The sequence below is a fragment of the Pecten maximus genome, chromosome 3, assembly GCF_902652985.1.
Source record: "Pecten maximus chromosome 3, xPecMax1.1, whole genome shotgun sequence".
NCBI classification, from domain to species: domain Eukaryota; kingdom Metazoa; phylum Mollusca; class Bivalvia; order Pectinida; family Pectinidae; genus Pecten; species Pecten maximus.
In genome coordinates, this window is record NC_047017.1 from 10,143,919 (window position 1) to 10,167,583 (window position 23,665).

Consider the following 23,665-nt stretch of genomic DNA (forward strand, 5'->3'; position numbering starts at 1 on the left):
AAAGTAAAATCCCATAAATCAATTCTGTGTGTATTATATATACAAAACGAAAGTACGGGTTTTACCAAATGCTTTAGTAGTGTTAAGATAAGTATTCGTACTGATCATAATTAAGTAAGTTATCTCAAGGTAAGTAGTTTTCCCATGTATTTATTGATAAAATAATGCCTATCGTACAGGTGTACTACTAAACGTGGTAGTTTGAGTAAGAAGTAGTTACTATAAACACGCCATTTCACGAGTACTTCTGTAGGTGTGCACCATTTCCAGTAAATGATAAATAGAAACACGATTTATGGTACAGCTGTTAACAGTCCTCTAACTGGGAACCAAGACACTTGATAGTGTAGTGATTTGACATTTTGGCGTCACTCGTTCTGTATCATAATTGAGAAATAGCTAGCCATGAAGTCATATCAATGTCTGTATTTAATTTGGTGTGGTTGTATATCTTGTGTATATATATATATCATGTTTATGTATCAATATGTATGGGTTTTATAGAGTTCGCCCTGCTAGCTCCTTTTGTATGTAAGACAATAAATATATCGAAATGAATGTGTGTAACTTGGGTAAGGGTGAGGCAGTAAGGCCGTAGTTACTCTACATAATGCAGCTTCGTCATTTATTCTTGGGGGTTAGTGGAGGGGTCGGAGGCAGGCGAGATTTTATTAGATGATCGAATATTTACAGGATGCTGTAAACTTCTATCGATTTTTGTTTCAGTATTCCTGATTGAAAACAGATACTAGAAGTTTGTGGTTAGAGCTGACACGATGGGGCTGTTTTTATCATCGTACTATCTGACGGACATCGTGGACGCCATCAAGGTAATTCAGACAGGTGTGAAGTCCAGGTACAAACAACGGGACTATGGTCTGCAGATTGATAACAACCTGTTTTATATAAAGACAGTCGGAGACAACAAAAAATGGACATGTGTCTAAACTTATAAATTAAAAGAAAACGAATGATTTAAAGTACTTAACATAGATGTAAACATCTATTAACGTTTTCACCTAAGTACTTCTTAGAACTACAAAACTTTCCTTCCTTGTCCTTTATACATACAAATAATAATGTACTTGAACTATTTTCTTTTATGACATCTTCAGAATACCAAGGTCTGCTATGAATTATATATACATGTAATATCAATACATCATATTATAATTAAACTTTATGTAAATCTAACTGATTAATATCAGTATATCAATATCATAATTTATAATATAAATCTTACTGATTAATACTCATGTTGTTACAGAGTGCTCAGTCTGATATTGTGAGTCTGAGATCGCATGGAGATGCTGCCTGGCTACAGTTACAGAAAATCCTTGAACGATTTGAGGACGTGAAATTAAATCTGTATTACAAAGCGTGTCCACGGTGCAAGCCGTTCGTAAAGGAAGTGTTGGGTGAGATTCCAGTAAGGAAACCTAACCTCACTGACGTTTTACCGCCCGATAAACAGACGTTACTGCGTGGTATAGTACGCAGTTTGATTGAGATGGAGTTGCCTCAACCTAGACAACCGGGTGTGACCGACATAGACGTCACCCAGGCACTAGAGATTCTCAACGAAGGACCGGTATGTAAAAGTGGAAGAAGTGCACGAGAAAGCCACAAAGGAGTTAAAGGAGGTCAATGAAACACATGTTGAAAAAGTCCAGAAAGCAGAGTTAGAAAGAGATGAGGCTATTTTTTCGAAATCTGCTATTGAAAACGAAATGCAAGAGAAAATCAAACATATGCAGGATAAGATAGATGAAATACGTGCTCAGAAAGAAGAATTAGAAACTGTCTTGAAAAAACGTACTCAAGAGGGAAGCAAACTAAGAGCCGAAAACACCCGTCTGGTGGATAAAATAGTCGTCATTGAGACGCAATTAGATGCACAAAATAAGGCTTTTGTTCAATTGAAAGAAATGCATTCCCGAACTACTGCACCCGAGAACGAGACAGAGGTAAAGATGTCAGCCATCATTGAAAAACTGCAGTGTGACCTTGGTAAGTCTTTTTATTTTCAAAATATCAGTTCGACTAGTTACAAATTCCTTTAACGTCTTTATGGGTGTGAACAGATGTAGTTAAATGGCAATATTTTATGTGACTGTCGATAAGTAGCGATATATATTCCTCATTCATCCAGTACTGTCAAGTTGATAAAACAAATGTTATCGTTGCATAAAGGAACAAAGGACGAGGAACTGCAAGCAGAACGAGAAAAAGCAAATATCGATATCCAAGTGTTGTCGGAGGCCAAGAATGAGCTTGAAGAGAAATATGCCAATAACGTGAAAGAAATTGCCAATGCAACGGAAGTGATAAACGTATTGCAGAAGCAAGTTAAGACAGCAGAAACACGAGTGAAAGAGTCAGAAACATCACTAGCTGAATTAAAAATGGAACCGGCAAAAATTTGAAGAGACAGCGGCGAAAGAACTGCATACAGTACAAGAGAAAGCAAACACCGACATTCAAGTGTTGTCGGAGGCCAAGATTCTGCTTGAAAAGAAAAACGCCAATCACGTGAAAGAAATTGCTAATTCAATGGAAGAGATAGACATATTGCAGAAACAATTAAAGAAATCTGAGACACAATTGGAAAGTCAGAAACCTCACTAGCTGAATTGAAAATGGAACGACAAAAACTTCAAGAGACAATGGAGAAACAACTGCAAACAGTACAAGAGAAAGCAAACGCCGACATTCAAGTGTTGTCGGAGGACAAGATTCTGCTTGAAAAGAAAAACGCCATTCACGTGAAAGAAATTGCTAATTTAACGGAAGAGATAGACATATTGCAGAAACAATTAAAGAAATCTGAGACACAAGTGGAAAAGTCAGAAACCTCACTGGCTGAATTGAAAATGGAACGACAAACAATTGAAGAGTCCATGGAGAAACAGATGGCAATGCTACAAGACGATAACGCTAGACATACTAAAGAAATCTTCAGTTTTACGGAGGAAAACAACAGGTTGAGAGAAAGTCAGACATCAATGGAATGTCAAATACAAACTTTGAATAAGGAGTTAACTGGAGTGTCCCAAACCAAGAATGAGATGGAAATGGCATTGGAGACACTGGAAAAGGAGAAGGAAGAAACGGAAGATGTTTTAAATACACAATTAAGGAAACTCCGGGACGAAAACTCTAGTTACGTTCACGATATCTCAAAAGCTACAGAAGAAATCCATACATTAAGACAAACAATATCTACATCAGAACGACAAATAGAAACTTTGACTGAAAAGATCACCAGTATGTCCCAAACCATAAATGAACTGGAAGCGAAATCACGGGCTCAGGAAATGAAAACTCGAGAAATGCAAGATGCATTGAACAAACAACTGAAACATCTCCAGGAAGAAAATTGTAACTACCGCAAAGAAAATGCTGACTCTGCAGAAGAGATCGAAAGATTGAAGAGAGCGTTAACGAGAGAGTCTCAATCCAGGAATGAACTTGAGAAGACTGTCAGGACTCTAGAAGGAGAAAAGCTAGAGATCACTGATCGGCTGACCAAACAGGTGAATCATCTACAGGAACTGACGGACAACGTCACTTCCGGTGCTGCAGTTCTAGGGCAAGACAACAACAAACTTAAGGACGATCTGAGTAGGTATCTTTTCGTTTGATATGTCCAATGTATCTGTCTTATGAACATTTGCACTTATTCAGACTATGCACATATAATTAATAAGTTCTTGTTTAAAATATGCAGCATTTAAAATAACAAAATTGATTTCATGTATTGTTTTATGACCCTCCCTCTTCTCTTTACTGTATTTAAACTTCTTTACAGACTCATGCACGACATCTTTTCTGGATGTTTTCTCTTTAATTGTCTAGTTTGCCCCTAGCATCACTAATGAATCGGAACAGTTGCATGATGAAGTTTTATATTCATGGCTCGAAATGTATTCTATCAATACTAGATTTATTCCATCAACACTAAATAAATATTAATTCCATCAATACTTAATCTAAATTATTTCCATCTATACTTTATTTACTTTATTAAACATAACCAAGTTATAAACGTCATCTTGTTATCTAACTTTATTAAACATGACCCAGTAATAAACGTCATCTGGTTATCTAACTTTATTAAACATGACCCAGTAATAAACGTCATCTTGTAATCTAACTTTATTAAACATAACCCAGTAATAAACGTCATCTTGTTATCAAACTTTATTAAACATCACCCAGTAATAAACGTCATCTTGTTATCTAACTTTATTGAACATAACCCAGGAATAAACGTCATCTTGTTATCTAACTTTATTAAACATAACCCAGTTATAAACGTCATCTTGTTATCTAACTTTATTAAACATAACCCAGTAATAAACGTCATCTTGTTATCTAACTTTATTAAACATAACCCAGTTATAAACGTCATCTTGTTATCTAACTTTATTAAACATAACCCAGTTATAAACGTCATCTTATCTAACTTTATTAAACATAACCCAGTAATAAACGTCATCTTGTTATCTAACTTTATTAAACATGACCCAGTAATAAACGTCATCTGGTTATCTAACTTTATTAAACATAACCCAGTAATAAACGTCATTTTGTTATCAAACTTAATTAAACATAACCAAGTAATCAACGTCATCTTATCTAACTTTATTAAACATAACCCAGTAATAAACGTCTTCTTGTTATCTAACTTTATTAAACATAACCCAGTAATAAACGTCATCTTGTTATCTAACTTTATTAAACACAACCCAGTAATAAACGTCATCTTGTTATCTAAGTTTATTAAACACAACCCAGTAATAAACGTCATCTTGTTATCTAACTTTATTAAACATAACCCAGTAAAAAACGTCATCTTGTTATCTAACTTTATTTAACATAACCCAGTTATAAACGTCATCTTGTTATCTAACTTTATTAAACATAACCCAGTTATAAACGTCATCTTGTTATCTAACTTTATTAAACATAACCCAGTAATAAACGTCATCTTGTTATCTAACTTTATTAAACATAACCCAGTAAAAAACGTCATCTTGTTATCTAACTTTATTTAACATAACCCAGTTATAAACGTCATCTTGTTATCTAACTTTATTAAACATAACCCAGTTATAAACGTCATCTTGTTATCAAACTTTATTGAACATAACCCAGGAATAAACGTCATCTTGTTATCTAAGTTTATTAAACATAACCCAGTTATAAACGTCATCTTGTTATCAAACTTAATTAAACATAACCCAGTAATAAACGTCATCTTATCTAACTTTATTAAACATAACCCAGTAATAAACGTCATCTTGTTATCTAACTTTATTAAACATGACCCAGTAATAAACGTCATCTGGTTATCTAACTTTATTAAACATAACCCAGTAATAAACGTCATCTTGTTATCAAACTTAATTAAACATAACCAAGTAATCAACGTCATCTTATCTAACTTTATTAAACATAACCCAGTAATAAACGTCTTCTTGTTATCTAACTTTATTAAACATAACCCAGTAATAAACGTCATCTTGTTATCTAACTTTATTAAACACAACCCAGTAATAAACGTCATCTTGTTATCTAAGTTTATTAAACACAACCCAGTAATAAACGTCATCTTGTTATCTAACTTTATTAAACATAACCCAGTTATAAACGTCATCTTGTTATCTAACTTTATTAAACATAACCCAGTAATAAACGTCATCTTGTTATCTAACTTTATTAAACATAACCCAGTAATAGACGTCATCTTGTTATCTAACTTTATTAAACATAACCCAGTAATAAACGTCATCTTGTTATCTAACTTTATTAAACATAACCCAGTAATAAACGTCATCTTGTTATCTAAGTTTATTAAACATAACCCAGTAATAGACGTCATCTTGTTATCTAACTTTATTAAACATAACCCAGTTATAAACGTCATCTTGTTATCAAACTTAATTAAACATAACCCAGTAATAAACGTCATCTTATCTAACTTTATTAAACATAACCCAGTAATAAACGTCATCTTGTTATCTAACTTTATTAAACATAACCCAGTAATAAACGTCATCTTGTTATCTAACTTTATTAAACAAAACCCAGTAATAAACGTCATCTTGTTATCTAACTTTATTAAACACAACCAAGTAATAAACGTCATCTTGTTATCTAACTTTATTAAACACAACCCAGTAATAAACGTCATCTTGTTATCTAAGTTTATTAAACATATCCCAGTAATAAACGTCATCTTGTTATCTAAGTTTATTAAACATAACCCAGTAATAAACGTCATCTTGTTATCTAACTTTATTAAACACAACCCAGTAATAAACGTCATCTTGTTATCTAACTTTATTAAACATAACCCAGTAATAAACGTCATCTTGTTATCTAACTTTATTAAACATAACCCAGTTATAAACGTCATCTTGTTATCAAACTTAATTAAACATAACCCAGTAATAAACGTCATCTTATCTAACTTTATTAAACACAACCCAGTAATAAACGTCATCTTGTTATCTAACTTTATTAAACACAACCCAGTAATAACGTCATCTTGTTATCTAACTTTATTAAACATAACCCAGTATAAACGTCATCTTGTTATCTACTTTATTAAACATAACCCAGTAATAAACGTCATCTTGTTATCTAACTTTATTAAACATAACCCAGTAATAACGTCATCTTGTTATCTAAGTTTATTAAACATAACCCAGTAATAGACGTCATCTTGTTATCTAACTTTATTAAACATAACCCAGTTATAAACGTCATCTTGTTATCAAACTTAATTAAACATAACCCAGTAATAAACGTCATCTTATCTAACTTTATTAAACATAACCCAGTAATAAACGTCATCTTGTTATCTAACTTTATTAAACATGACCCAGTAATAAACGTCATCTGGTTATCTAACTTTATTAAACATAACCCAGTAATAAACGTCATCTTGTTATCAAACTTAATTAAACATAACCAAGTAATAAACGTCATCTTATCTAACTTTATTAAACATAACCCAGTAATAAACGTCTTCTTGTTATCTAACTTTATTAAACATAACCCAGTAATAAACGTCATCTTGTTATCTAACTTTATTAAACACAACCCAGTAATAAACGTCATCTTGTTATCTAAGTTTATTAAACACAACCCAGTAATAAACGTCATCTTGTTATCTAACTTTATTAAACATAACCCAGTTATAAACGTCATCTTGTTATCTAACTTTATTAAACATAACCCAGTAATAAACGTCATCTTGTTATCTAACTTTATTAAACATAACCCAGTTATAAACGTCATCTTGTTATCTAACTTTATTAAACATAACCCAGTTATAAACGTCATCTTGTTATCTAAGTTTATTAAACATAACCCAGTAATAGACGTCATCTTGTTATCTAACTTTATTAAACATAACCCAGTAATAAACGTCATCTTGTTATCTAACTTTATTAAACATAACCCAGTAATAAACGTCATCTTGTTATCTAAGTTTATTAAACATAACCCAGTAATAGACGTCATCTTGTTATCTAACTTTATTAAACATAACCCAGTTATAAACGTCATCTTGTTATCAAACTTAATTAAACATAACCCAGTAATAAACGTCATCTTATCTAACTTTATTAAACACAACCCAGTAATAAACGTCATCTTGTTATCTAACTTTATTAAACACAACCCAGTAATAAACGTCATCTTGTTATCTAACTTTATTAAACATAACCCAGTTATAAACGTCATCTTGTTATCTAAGTTTATTAAACATAACCCAGTAATAAACGTCATCTTGTTATCTAAGTTTGTTAAACATAACCCAGTAATAAACGTCATCTTGTTATCTAACTTTATTAAACATAACCCAGTTATAAACGTCATCTTGTTATCTAACTTTATTAAACATAACCCAGTTATAAACGTCATCTTGTTATCAAACTTAATTAAACATAACCCAGTAATAAACGTCATCTTATCTAACTTTATTAAACACAACCCAGTAATAAACGTCATCTTGTTATCTAACTTTATTAAACACAACCCAGTAATAAACGTCATCTTGTTATCTAACTTTATTAAACATAACCCAGTTATAAACGTCATCTTGTTATCTAACTTTATTAAACATAACCCAGTAATAAACGTCATCTTGTTATCTAAGTTTATTAAACATAACCCAGTTATAAACGTCATCTTGTTATCAAACTTAATTAAACATAACCCAGTAATAAACGTCATCTTATCTAACTTTATTAAACATAACCCAGTAATAAACGTCATCTTGTTATCTAACTTTATTAAACATGACCCAGTAATAAACGTCATCTGGTTATCTAACTTTATTAAACATAACCCAGTAATAAACGTCATCTTGTTATCAAACTTAATTAAACATAACCAAGTAATAAACGTAATCTTATCTAACTTTATTAAACATAACCCAGTAATAAACGTCTTCTTGTTATCTAACTTTATTAAACATAACCCAGTAATAAACGTCATCTTGTTATCTAACTTTATTAAACACAACCCAGTAATAAACGTCATCTTGTTATCTAAGTTTATTAAACACAACCCAGTAATAAACGTCATCTTGTTATCTAACTTTATTAAACATAACCCAGTTATAAACGTCATCTTGTTATCTAACTTTATTAAACATAACCCAGTAATAAACGTCATCTTGTTATCTAACTTTATTAAACATAACCCAGTTATAAACGTCATCTTGTTATCTAACTTTATTAAACATAACCCAGTTATAAACGTCATCTTGTTATCTAACTTTATTAAACATAACCCAGTAATAGACGTCATCTTGTTATCTAACTTTATTAAACATAACCCAGTAATAAACGTCATCTTGTTATCTAACTTTATTAAACATAACCCAGTAATAAACGTCATCTTGTTATCTAAGTTTATTAAACATAACCCAGTTATAAACGTCATCTTGTTATCAAACTTAATTAAACATAACCCAGTAATAAACGTCATCTTATCTAACTTTATTAAACATAACCTAGTAATAAACGTCATCTTGTTATCTAACTTTATTAAACATGACCCAGTAATAAACGTCATCTGGTTATCTAACTTTATTAAACATAACCCAGTAATAAACGTCATCTTGTTATCAAACTTAATTAAACATAACCAAGTAATAAACGTCATCTTATCTAACTTTATTAAACATAACCCAGTAATAAACGTCTTCTTGTTATCTAACTTTATTAAACATAACCCAGTAATAAACGTCATCTTGTTATCTAACTTTATTAAACACAACCCAGTAATAAACGTCATCTTGTTATCTAAGTTTATTAAACACAACCCAGTAATAAACGTCATCTTGTTATCTAACTTTATTAAACATAACCCAGTTATAAACGTCATCTTGTTATCTAACTTTATTAAACATAACCCAGTAATAAACGTCATCTTGTTATCTAACTTTATTAAACATAACCCAGTTATAAACGTCATCTTGTTATCTAACTTTATTAAACATAACCCAGTTATAAACGTCATCTTGTTATCTAAGTTTATTAAACATAACCCAGTAATAGACGTCATCTTGTTATCTAACTTTATTAAACATAACCCAGTAATAAACGTCATCTTGTTATCTAACTTTATTAAACATAACCCAGTAATAAACGTCATCTTGTTATCTAAGTTTATTAAACATAACCCAGTAATAGACGTCATCTTGTTATCTAACTTTATTAAACATAACCAAATAATCAACGTCATCTTGTTATCTAACTTTATTAAACATAACCCAGTTATAAACGTCATCTTGTTATCTAACTTTATTAAACATAACCCAGTTATAAACGTCATCTTGTTATCAAACTTAATTAAACATAACCCAGTAATAAACGTCATCTTATCTAACTTTATTAAACACAACCCAGTAATAAACGTCATCTTGTTATCTAACTTTATTAAACACAACCCAGTAATAAACGTCATCTTGTTATCTAACTTTATTAAACATAACCCAGTTATAAACGTCATCTTGTTATCTTAGTTTATTAAACATAACCCAGTAATAAACGTCATCTTGTTATCTAAGTTTGTTAAACATAACCCAGTAATAAACGTCATCTTGTTATCTAACTTTGTAAACATAGCCCAATGGTAAATGATATCTTGGTATCCAACTTTGCTAAACAAAATCCCAATAGTTAATGTTATCTTGTTATGTAACTTTGTTTACAAAACCTCATTTATTGTTTAACTAAACAATATGACATATATAGCCTTATGGCATTTTTGCCAGTGAAATATATAAATTCAACAAACTAATAAAACTTAATTTCACTGCAGCGATGAGCAGTGAAAATATAAGTTTTTGTAGTGAAAATATCAGATTTTGCAGTGAAAATATAAGTTTTTCGTTTTTGACCAATCAGAGCGAACCTTTGTTTTCACTTAATTGAAACTTGCCGATTTTTCCAATCGAAGTGAAGATAAATTGGTTATTTTGCTGTATTTCTGAAATATTCAAACTAGTTTTTGACAAAATTCTCACTTGACGTTAGCTATTCATGCACAGATTCAATGATTGCACAGTCCTTTCAAAATGTCTCCGTCAAGTTGACGTGGAGTAACGTCAAAAGAGATGACGTCATGAATAATGTTACTGATTTCCGCACTTTTTGACAGAATTAATTATTCGATGTTTTCAAATTTTGTTTTTAAGTAAATAAGATGCAATAGAAGGAAATTGAATGGTTTCCCGTTTAATGTAACAGATATTTCATTCGTATGACAGAATATTTCGATATCTTTTTGAAATATCGATATTCTGTCATACTCGTTAAATATATGGTATATTAAACGGGATACCATTCAATATCCTCTATTTATTATATTCGTTGTTAAACAATAAATCTATAAACAGTGTGTTTAAGGGGTACAACTCATGTTTGAAAGTGTAAAGAGAAAACTTGCGGACTATTACAACATGGAACATACACTCTATTTACTCGAAAATGAAGACTTTTTCAAAATCTTTTTGATCAATAAACAGAAAAGAATTGTTTCAATAATTCATTTTCCACTTCATACATGTTGTCATCGGATCCGAAACATAAATTTATACTAATCATGCTGCTTTTCTATGTGAAGGTTTTTGTCATGAATTATTCACCTACTAGCTACAGGTTATGATGATGTTATCGTATTACTTTACTTTGTTAGATATAACCCCAATAGTTAATGTTAGTGGGTTCTTAGGTTTTTGTTATTTAAAGATATATTACATTAACACAAAAATGATCATAAAATTCATCTTCTTCGAAGTTAGGTTAACATGAAATATTTAAAGAAGCTAAGTAACAGTGTATATAATGATTGGGTTATATCCGATAGGTACACACGAGCAGAAACTGAACTCAGCAAGGAAGGAAATAGAAAAGATTCGAGAACAAAATCTCAAAATGGAAAAAGAGATTTCACGACAAGTCACAGAAATCGACAGGTTCACAAAAGAAGTCAACAAATTAAAAACAAATTCAACCAACTCTGAAAGGCTTATCAGCAAATTAGAGAAAGACGTTGCTTTTTTGACTGATTCCAAAAGTCAACTGGAATCTTTAGTACATGAACTTCAAATAGAAAAACAAGAAATACGCAAGGAACTCACAAATCATAGAGAACATAGCCCGGATGTAAAGGAAGACATACTCTCTATCATTTCTGGATTCCATTGCGACATCGACAGGTTAAAATTGGATCTTCGTAAGTTTCAAATGCCAAACATCGCCCTCCATATTGTGAATATCTTTTACAGACATGATATATATTGCTGTGTTGATATGTCAGAATATGTCTATACAACTTGTAATCATGCTAAGGTCTGGTAATATATGTTCATGATATGAATGCAATAGAAAATGTTTGCAATTCCAAAACTAATGCTTTAGCCTAACGTGATTGCTTTCGAGTCATTAAGGTATGTCGTAGTAAGTTATGGGAAATGAAACACTATGATAGATAATTACATGACTCTTTGTGATGTTTATTTATTTATATATGAATCAAGTGGTCACAGACAATTCTGTTTTAAGCTCTACATTCGAATAGTTTTCATTATTGTAACCATGGTAAATACTAGCCGCAATATACCATTTGTCTAGGAGAAGTTCTCTTTAGCTCGATCGGTTGAGCTTCAGATTAGTAATCCAGACGTCCCAGGTTCGATGTCTAGCGGCGGCAGTGATTTGATTTAATTCATCGTGTACTTTCTAGAAAATAAATTAAAAAAATACGTTTTAACCTTCTATGAAATGTAATATATATGTCTTGTGCCACATTACAGACACAAAGACGGAGGAGCTCGAGTCTGCACTCAATGAACTCCGAGAAATTAAGAGCAGGAAAAAGACAGTCGGTAAGAACTAAAGTGGAGGCAATTTACTCAAAATATAGTCCACAGCGGCACATGATTGCAACAGAATTTGTTTCTTGGTTTTGGAATGTCGGGTACCTACATTTCAACAGAGGATGTCTACAAAAACTTACCCTTCTGGAAAATTTCTGGTGGCCTTCTAGGATATCAAGAAAACAAAACAATCACTTTTAACCTTCTATGAAATGTAATATATATCTCTTGTGTTATAATGGATATGGACAATCAACTGTATAGTAAGACTAATAAAAAATAAAGCAAATATTTAGCCATTTTTCAACTGGGCTATTGCATTGGAAAAAATAGAGCCATGTATAACTGTGGCTTAAGATAATTTTCAAATTGATGATAGTGGCTTTCGTTTTTCTAAACGCAGACATTATAACCAGTAAATATCTAACAAAACGAATTAATCTTTAACTTCTTTACAATATGGTTTTATTTTGATTTTCATGTTCGATCGATGGTACATTCACATACTATATATTAAGCATCAAAGCTAAACTGATTTGGTATTATTTTTGTAAATTTTAAATGCAATATCGATTTCTACAATCTGTAATTTGAAAGAGGACAGTCAAATGTTTAAATACATCGCATATTTGAAATACTTATTTTTGTAACTTTGTGTCGAAGGTCTAACGAGAAAATATCATTATATACAATTTTGCCTGAACAGTAAATATCCACGATTATGAAAAAAAAAAAAATCTGCAACAAGTTATCACATAATTGATGTTTTCTTCAAATACGTTTATTCAACTTTCATTCAACTCCATAACTTCATTAAAAGCCATTCTGTTCTATTGGCCATAAAAGAATATTTGTTTGCTAAAACGAAGATATGGTTTTAACCTTTATTCCCATTAATCAAAAGGACCATATAATGTTGGTAATTCATTCTAAACTACAGTATTTTGATAAAACACAGCATATACATGCACACATGTATACAGCCATTTTTGTTGTTCAGAATGAAGAAAATTGAGCTAAGGAACTTTCCTTAAATTCTGTCATGCTTTCGTATGGAAAGTTTTAAGTTAAGGAGTTTCATTCTATGTTATTCTAACTCCTTCTCTAATCATCACGGAACCTGTTTTTCAATATCAAGAAGTTAATGTTGGGTGGGCCATGTGAATTATGCTTTCGCTATCATTCGGTATTGTCTTTGTTTCAGTGATGGGTCTCCGTACCGAGAAAAGTGGAATGGGCAAAACTATGGTAGATATGGTTTCAAAGGAGCTCACGAAGCGACTACAAACTATTCTTGAAAGAGAAAACATAATTGTCACGGTACAACTATGTCAGACCCCAGCTGAGGTGCCAAATGGGCCCCTGGTCGTGTTGTGTCTAAACATGTCACGTGTTGGTACAAATATACTCGACGCTTTGGCAGGAATCAAAGGTAAGTCATGTTCATTTTCCATCAATTCACTTCCTGTCTCATTTGGATACAACGTATACATAATAGTCACGTGACTTCATGAACTAGATATTCAAAATATATGTAATAATGATAAATAACAAATAAATTCGTCACGATACAGGTTATGTAGCTATTAGAATTTGCTAATTTACTTTGTGAGCTGGCGATGATTGACAGTAAAACTGTAGACACTACAGTGTGTCCTATGTATCTGTAATCCCAGATAAACATATTTAATCTAAGAAAAACATTTGACACCTAAATGATACCTGTTTGAAATATGTGTTTCATGTTTTTAAATAACCTTTTAATTGCATTTTTGCCAGTGAAATAGAGAAATATATCAAACTAATAACACTTATATGTTCACTGCAGCGATGAGCAGTGAAACTATAAGATTTTGCAGTGAAAATATACGTTTTGCAGTGAAAATATAAGTTTTTCGCTTTTGACCAATCAGAGCGAACCTTTGTATTCACCTCAATAAAACTTGCCGATTTTTGCAATCGAAGTGAAGATAGATAAATTGGTTATTTTGCTGTATTTTTGAAATATTCAAATCAGTTAACGTTAGCTATCCATGCACAGATTCTCCAATATCAGTCCTTTCAAAATAGCGCCGTCAAGTTGACGTGGAGTAACGTCACAAAGAGATGACGTCATGAATTATGTTACTGATTCCCACACTTTTTTACACTATTAATTTTTTGGTGTTTTTTATTTAGTTTTTAAGTATGTAAAATGCAACAAAAAGAAAATAGAATGGTTTCTCGTTAAATATAACATATATTTCACTCGTATGACGAGCGCAAAATATCGATATTCTGTTATACTCGTGAAATATCTCTTATAATATATCCTAACGTGAGACATTTACATCATACCCAGCCAATCACGACGTCCTTGTCCTGGTATTACACAACGCAGTCAAGGAGAACCTGTCATTGTTGACCCCGACAAGCCTCCGCGTGACGGGGAACGAACTACGGCAGCTCGGTGGGATCGTCGACATGGCCTTCAACAGCGACAGCGGCGTATACGACTGTGATCTCAACACTAGGTCCGTGGAGAATATTGCCACGACTCTTAGAAAGTATTCAAGGTAGCCATGCTCTTTTATAAATAAATATAATACCATTCTAGTTGTAAATATCATCAGCATTTTGAAAACGACAAGTGAAACTCCGTTATGTAGCACTATAACAAAACAAATAGCCAAAATTAGACTAAATGAAAATTCTTATATGATTTTTCTATTAATATAAAGGAACAAATTTGCCAAGATATTTAGAGTGAAATGATAACTTGAAGACTACTTTTAATTGTTTAGTTTTTTTCTTTCTTTTGTTTTTGTTTTGTTTTGTGATTCTCAAATTGCCAATTTATTCAAATGAGAGATTTGTAATCCGAAAAATGTATAGTTGTTGATAAATTTTCATACATCTCCATAGGGTGTATGGCCTATGCGTTTTTTACACGGGGACTTTATGACCTGTAACCCAAAGAAGTAATGTATGAACAATCGTCACCAAATATGCATTTACAGACCATTCATTAATTAATACATTGTCACATTAACATATTATATCAGTAAATAGATCATTATTACAATACGATAAAATTCTATCTGGAGTGATCTCTTTATACTGTAATCTACTACTGAATTATGTATAATTTTCTATGTATGTAAATGTATGTAAATGATTTGTGTTTCATGGAGGCTGAACAAAGAATGTGTTACCTGTATATAGGTTTATATGTTTTAGGTGAAGACTTAGATAGGTATTTTCTTATGTCAGATCCATTGGTCGCATTCAATGACAAATAACATTTGTTGAAATTGACATTGAAAATCGAAATATGTATTGGTGACTTGTAAACATAATTACCACAGGCTAGATATCGTACTTTAATAAAATTCCTATGTACAATGTCATATAATCATCTTATCAACATAATCTGTATATGACTGAGGATTGTTTAGATATACAATGTCTAGATTTCATCTTTATAAATACAAATGTATTGTATAAAGATAATACTCTATTGTAATGATGACCTTACCTGAAGTCAACACCTTGTTGTACACACTAAACATTGTACTGTAGCTCTTACGCGATGTAAGAGTAAGATAGAACAATAGGAGAAAGGGATAAGATCAGGTGTTCCGGGAGAGTGAGCGTCTTCTGTATCATAGATAATTCAGACGCCTATGTTAATACGTATGTAAAGTGAAGTGTAGTTTAAAAACTGGAAGATAACGTTTACACCTACAGAGTAGTGAATTTTGTGAAATTACATATCAGTGAGGGAAATGGAGCAAGCATCCGTTTTCAATGTGAAAAGATAACCACTGCATACTACCATGCTTTTAATTAAACACAGCTCATATAGAAATATTTAGATATCTCGAAGTAAACTGTTTTGAAACTTCCTTGGTTGAAGACATGATACCTTTTTTTAAACATATCAGATTTTCTAGATACAAGGCACTTTTATACAACCGTTAAAGTTTGACGGGAGTAATAAGTACATTTTGTATGTCCAGTGTAAACGTTGGCGTGTACGGAGATCTCGGTTTATCACCATGAGCGTTACCTTATTTGACAATTTCAATATTTCAATACAGTGATTGTTTTGAACCAATCCTCATAAAATTGGTCCGATGGTAGGATTTGTTACCATTGCATATAGATTTCTAAGAAATTTAAACTGAACTACTCTTCACCTAAAGATAGTTTGTTGTGATTTTAAAGGGCTTCCGCCGTCCAATCTGGTAAGGAGATATTGGTACGAGTAATATATGATAATTTCCTATATATAATACAAATCTTTATGATTAATCATACCGATTGCCACTCGGTATTGTCATATATGTACCAAATCAATAAAATATAACGATGAATTGGCGTTTAGTTATATGTTAACAATATACACTTTCAGAGTAGTGGTTTCAAGTCCTACATTTCTAGGACAAAGGAATTTCTAAAAGGATAGAAAAAATTAGGAGAACGGACAACACGAAGAGATGCAGCAGAACTGGACCAGGTCGATCATCGGCGACCAGGTAGCTTAATTAGAGAATTCGACAAGTGCTCGGGAGTCCTGGATTCGAGCCCCAGTCTGGCCGTGTATTTCCCCACTCCTCTTACATTTGGTGCCTGTGACAAAACCTCGTTTCACGTGAGGTGAATACTTGACAATGGGATACCCGAACCTGGGTTGCGAGTTGTTAGGTCTTTAAAAGGGAGGGAAGAGTGCGGCGGAACTGGACCGAGCTGATCATCGGCGACCAGGTAGCTTAATTGGTAGAGCATCTGGCTAGTGTTCAGGGGTCTCGGGTTCGAACCCCGTCCTGATCGTGCTCCCCCCCCCCCCCCCCAACTCATCTTACAGAGGGACAGTCTTCCTAATACAACACGGGGAGAAGGGTTTGATTATGCTTCTGTGACATAGTCAAATGGCGGTAAGGTTTTAATTCTCAATACCGTGCTGTGTAAGGACACTCGTGGTCGAGGGATCCCTGTATATTACACATGAGTGGTCTTCTCTCATATCAACAATGCATTATGAAACAAGCAACTGGAAGTACACCAAACTACTATTAATGCACGTTCATGAGCAAGAAACAAGCAAATAGTCGGGAACAAAATAATAAAAATACATAAATGGCATATTCGGAAGTCGTCTATTGGATGATACACCACAACTCAAACAGAAATCGGTGTTTAGCGATACAAAGTGACGTGTAATTGGTCGGAATTCCTGAAGAAAGTTGCCTGTAGTGAAATGGATAGGACATTTTCAGAATTTCACATATATAACTAGAATTGGCCTAATGAAATGGATATAACATTTTCAGAATTCCACATGTATACTAGACTTGTTGTGATGAAATGGATAGGACATTTTCAGAATTTCACATATAACTAGAATTGGCCTAATGAAATGGATATAACATTTTCAGAATTCCACATGTATACTACTACTCTTGCTCTGATAAAATGGATATGACATTTTCAGAATTCCACATGTATTACTAAAAATGGCCTGATGAAATGGATAGGACATTTTCAGAATTCCTTTCGCATACTAGACCTGCTTTGATGAAATGGATAGGACATTTTCAGAATTCCACGCCAATACTAGACTTGCTGTGATGAAAAGGATAGGACATTTTCAGAATTCCTTACGAATACTAGACTTGCTGTGATGAAATGGATAGGACATTTTCAGAATTCCTTACTTATACTAGACTTGCTGTGATGAAATGGATATGAAATTTTCAGAATTCCACATGTATGACTTGCTGTGATGAAATGAATACCGGGTATGATATTTTCAGAATTCCACATGTATACTAGACTTGCTGTGATGAAAAGGATATGACATTTTCAGAATTCCACAAGTATACTAGACTTGCTGGTATGCAATGGATTACACAAAATTTCATATGTATACCAGACCTGCTGTGATGAAATAGATATGAAATTTTCAGAATTTCACACATATACTAGACTTGGTGTGATCGAACGGCTCTAAAATTTTCATAATTGAATTTTGACCACTTCCCTATTCCGAAAACAATTTGGAGTCTCGGTATATAGCATATACGATTGTGGAAACACCTATTCACTGACGGATTGGCAACGTCATGGTGTAATGACATATTTCAACAAACACACGGAACAAGAATCAATGTATTATAATATTTAATATTATCTTTTCTTAACAAAATAGTTTTGAAAGATGATGAACAGCTAGGATAATAACAAAGTACTAATTACAAAACATCTGGCTATAGAGAGAGTGGAACACTACGGGATACGTTCATAAAGCATGGGAACTCATTCTATATTATAAACAAGGAATCCATTCTAAATTATACAACAAAGTCGTTAAGATTACAAAGTACAGGTCTAATTTTTCAAACGACGTACTGATTTCAAAGTTAGAATATTTAAATTATTTTAATCAAAATATGTTTAAAAGATTTCACGGCATATATTTTATTTCACATGATTTTATAAATAAATAAAATTGAATAAAACACGTTTAAATTATTACAACAAATGCACAGACAATATTAAATAATGTCAAAAGTTTATCACAGTCGATATTGCTGCCTTATAAAGACGAGGCAGGGTTATGCACGATAAAACCCGGTCCACAGGTTAACTCCATTATATACAGAAGAAGCACTAGTGTCTGGGGCTTGTTACCTAACTCTCAGATCCATACACTTTCGACAACATTTAATCAAACATAAATGGGCGGAGACAAAAGATAGAGACAAAGATCGTGATAAGCCGTCCTCACAATGGGTAGAATTATACATCAAACCCATAGGGCAGTTCTAATAGTTATCGTCCTTCACAAAGTCCAAAGTAGAGTATTAATAAAGAACAATCCTCTCTCCTAAACACTCTCCCGTAAATACTGGTAATTGAGGACGACATTGTATCTCATATTGGATAAAACACTTTCTACAGGTTGGATAAGGGTGTTTATAAAATGGATTTAGTTTTCCAAAGGACGATAAAGCATGCTGTAAATGACTGGACATACGTAAAACATAGTGATTACCATATATATAACTAAAACTAACAAATGACTTAATATATACAACTATGTAATACAGTGTAACACATAAATATATACAGTTGTATTTAACATATATATATATACAAATATATCTGTATGTAACATTCTCTACAGACCTATTTAACACTTATCTTACAATTGTATGTAACACATCTGTATAATATATTCAGTACATAACGACATGATGAGATTAGTTTGGTAGGGTTATGGCAAGTAATGGTTGGTTAATATTCCGGACAGTTACTGTCCAATTATAATTCCGGAAAGTAACTGTCAAATCACAATTCCAGACAGTAACTGTCCAATCACAATCCGGAAAGTAACTGTCCAATCAAAATTCCAGAAAGTAACTGTCCAATCACAATTCCAGACAGTAACTGTCCAATCACAATCCGGACAGTAACTGTCCAATCACACTCCGGACAATAACTGTCCAATCACAGAAATACGGTATTTACTGACTCTTCACTGGAGTCTGGCCACAATGCTGGGACAATGCCTCTAAATACTGAACATAAATAGTAACAATTAACAACAAAACTTTGATAACAAGCTAGCATCACGTTGGTGGAGGCCCATCCATATATCGTAACATTGGTCCGAGAGAACGCCGGAAATTGTTCACTAAATCACAGCTATAGTCATCTTCTGTGATGGGTATGAGAATTGCAATGCCTAGCAACAAGAATAATAAAAGATGTAGAGGCAGTGATGTCCAGAATGCCCTCCTCAGCAGTCCCATAGAAACACGGTCCTCATCAACATGGTCCTCATCAGGTTGTCCGGTTAAGCTGCAAGAACGAAATTTATGAATATTAATTCCAATACACATCTGGTACCTCAACAAAATGATTATATACTGCAAAGGAAAAGTTGACTGGAAATTAATTTTCGGGGACTTATTGAACAAACCAGGAAAAATAGAAATGTTAGGGATTTAACTCAGCATTTCGCCATCTAGTCCTTTGCAGTATATAACTAATACAACTATTTACAAGGGTGAAAATCTAAAATGAAAATCTAATTCTGACCTATTGTGAAAATTCTAAAATGAAAATGAATTCTGGTTGAGTGATATGATGGTGACAACTGATGAAGGAGTATTAGCAAAAGAATTACTGATAAAAAAAAAATGAAAACAATCGAAAACGGTGAAAGGTGTTAAAAGTAATATTAAAATGATCAAAATTCAAGTGAAGACAACGCATTAAAAAGAGAATGCAAGAATATGAGAACAATGACGACCATTAAGTGATTCAGGTATGAAACAATGTCATAATGATGAAAACAATATGAAACATTTATCGGTGACTATCAAATTTGGTAAAAATGAAATGTTGATGGTTAGGATGTGTTTAATGAGTAAGGACTAATCTAGTGAAGCTGTGATCACGTGACTCAGTGCCAGTAATGGCAATGATGCTTATCACCATGGCAACATGCAATAAAATCTGGACATGCAGTTAGTGTAGTTTAGTGATGCCATTCCAGTATTATAATGTTAGTTTTTACTTTAAGTAGCGTTTTGTTACGTGGATTAAACTATCTATAGATGATCCGGATACTGTTAGTAAAAGTAGGCTACAAACGTCACAGAGAAGGAACTGATTTTTGATGAATAATACAATGCAGTGATACCTAGTTCTGGACATACGTCTTTTTGATGAATTAAGGATTTAATAGTACCATGTAGTCCTGCATGGATAAATCTCAGAGAGCTAAAGTTTCATAGCAATTACCATCATAAGAGGACTATAGGGATAAAATGATCAAGTGAATTTTACACTGCTTATTAGTCAGCTATGTTGTTTAGAGAAATCTGTACAATAGGGAAATGTTTTGACAGATAACTCTTTACTATAGCATACTGCAAGTGTTGCATTCAATGTAAGCCTCCACTAAACGATAATAACTTCGTCGTTATTCCCAGATTTACTTTTAAGATCATGTGTCTGATCGTTCTTCCTCAAAATTTAGAGTTGATCAGTTATCATTATGTAAAAACTACCAACACATTAACAACTAAATCTACTGGGTTTAGTAGAACATATTTAGACATGGAAGTCTAAGACTGCTACAATAGTTTATCTAAGACAAAGAGAGTGTCTGCATATTATACCACACCATGGCGCAGAGGATTGCAATAACTTCAATTTTGGAAAAGAAATGCAAAATTTGATTAACAAAGCATGAAGCATTGTCGTCTGAAAGCAAGCAACCATTTTGAATGAGTATTTCATTAAATAACAGATTAGACACTGATGTTGTGTTTTATAATGAAAATTTGTTAAAGGGAAAATCAAAACCGATTTTTGAAAAGCTATTTTAATTACTTTAATTAATTTTGCTTAAATCTTTGGGTGTTAGCTGTCGGCTGCCTTACCCTTCCAATGCAGACACATACTTTGAGAGTAATACTATTACTATAGTAGGGCTACCTATAACTACGACTACATTTATTAGAAACTAAATGATAAACATCATGTGGTAACCGCTAACAAAGGGGGGTAACTCTATTTAACACAAGACTTGATACTTCCTACATTTTAGCTAGGTGTGCTAATTGGTGGCCCGCAACATCACATGCTTCCTAAAAATGAAATAAAATCTGCTTTTTTAGTGACAAGTTGCAGAGGAGTCACAGAGATAAAGATGGTCAGGACCACCCATGCTGAAAAAGTTTGACAAAAATCAAAGCCGTGCACAATCACATCTGCAAGCAAATCTCTGCAAAAAAAGTTCATGCAGCTGAATTCTAAAAGTCTAAATGAATTCGAAGCGCAGCTCTAACACAACAACAATATAATATAGATTTATTGTGTATCGTTCATCTTACGATATGTAGTCAAAGCTTTTATAGATAGATTCTTAATATACAATGTAGCCAACTTTGAAGCAGCAATATTTGGAAAGCTCCATGGTTTCAATCATAAATAAGATATTCCTTCAGTCAGAATATATCACTTCTTGTTAGTACTGTCTGCACTTTGCTTGGGATAGTTTTTATGTTTCCAGAAGTAAAAAATCCAAAGAAAAATTTAACCTGACTGACAATTTCTAGGACAGAAACCATATTGTCACATTATTTTTAAAAGAAAACTTTTTCTATAATATGTATAAAATCCTTAGCCCAGGTGTTCCAAAGAAGAATGATGAGAATTATTTGTAAATGAGTAAAATTTGACAGATGATTTGATGATTCACTCCTAAATACCAGGTAAGCATGCCCACTGGCCTACAAGTATGGAATGTCTAAAAAAATTCAGGAAAATCTAAAGAAATGTTAAATCATTAGGAAATCTAAACCTCGAGGAAAACTAAAGCGTATGGATGTTTAACACTGGTGATTCAGCAGTGGAGGGGTGTGCTATACAGAATTTTTTCAGGTATGGTAATGAGGTGTGTGTAATGGTGTTCACCTTAGGACCACCAGCAAACTACGTAGCTAACACAGTGTTGTGTCCATGAACTAAACCTAACACAGTGTCATGTGGACATTTACTTAAAAGCTTTTTACATGTTCTTCTGATCAGATACATTATTAATAAATTTTAATTATCTTCCCATAAAATATCCAATTATAGTCAGTCATGCATTTATACTTAATTTACAACAAATACAGCATGCGTCTTAGTAATTAACACATTTCCATATAAAATGATCCTTTGACATCAATAGCCACAGTCTTTACATGAGCAACTTCTATCCAACAGTGACATACGTTATATTCCAAAAAACAGAACATAAAATGGATGCATTTGTGCATTTCTGTTTGTGCCTCCTCCAGTAGAGTACCGAGGTCATGCCAGCTAAATGCAAGGTAAGTAATGGAAATTAATCATTGCTGATTTGGCAAGTCAAAAAGGCAAAATTATATTGGATCATGAAGCATTGTGTCATTGTGGAGAAGATGCAAGACCCTGCCAAGGGAGATAACTGTGGGCCACCACCTAGGTATACGGGGCTGCATATACAATAACCAGTTGTAGTATAGGAGGAGTAGTAGTAGTAGTAGCCACATTACTTGTCCGAATGTGGGGCAGATGCCCCCGCTCCCAGCAATGGTCGCGCCAGTCCGTACAACAGCTGCAGGAAGTAACAAAGGAAAGAGAGTATCACTCACCCGACACCACACAACACGTACACCCTATGCCTACTGCCATGTAGCTACACAGCACTGCCATGAAAACCGGGAGGACATT

The 23,665-nt window shown here is 32.8% G+C and overlaps 2 protein-coding genes across 2 annotated transcripts in view; one reads left to right on the forward strand and one right to left on the reverse strand.

Annotated features, from left to right (window-relative positions):
- Positions 1-66: 66 nt before the first annotated feature.
- LOC117324609 (myosin-7-like) lies at positions 67-16,764 on the forward strand. Its single transcript, XM_033880531.1, has 9 exons — positions 67-129; positions 727-830; positions 1,268-2,010; positions 2,194-2,414; positions 2,613-3,624; positions 11,395-11,763; positions 12,344-12,415; positions 13,611-13,838; positions 14,748-16,764. Exons 3-9 carry the CDS (start codon positions 1,731-1,733, stop codon positions 14,963-14,965), a joined length of 2,400 nt encoding a protein of 799 aa, XP_033736422.1. The 5' UTR covers positions 67-129; positions 727-830; positions 1,268-1,730; the 3' UTR covers positions 14,966-16,764.
- Positions 16,765-18,554: 1,790 nt separating this feature from the next.
- The window catches only part of LOC117323158 (nesprin-1-like), a 180,777-nt gene continuing 175,666 nt past the window's right edge, over positions 18,555-23,665 (reverse strand). The window contains 2 exon segments of the mRNA XM_033878197.1: positions 18,555-20,254; positions 23,488-23,549. Of these exon segments, the coding sequence (XP_033734088.1) occupies positions 20,023-20,254; positions 23,488-23,549 (294 nt within the window). The 3' untranslated portion in view covers positions 18,555-20,022.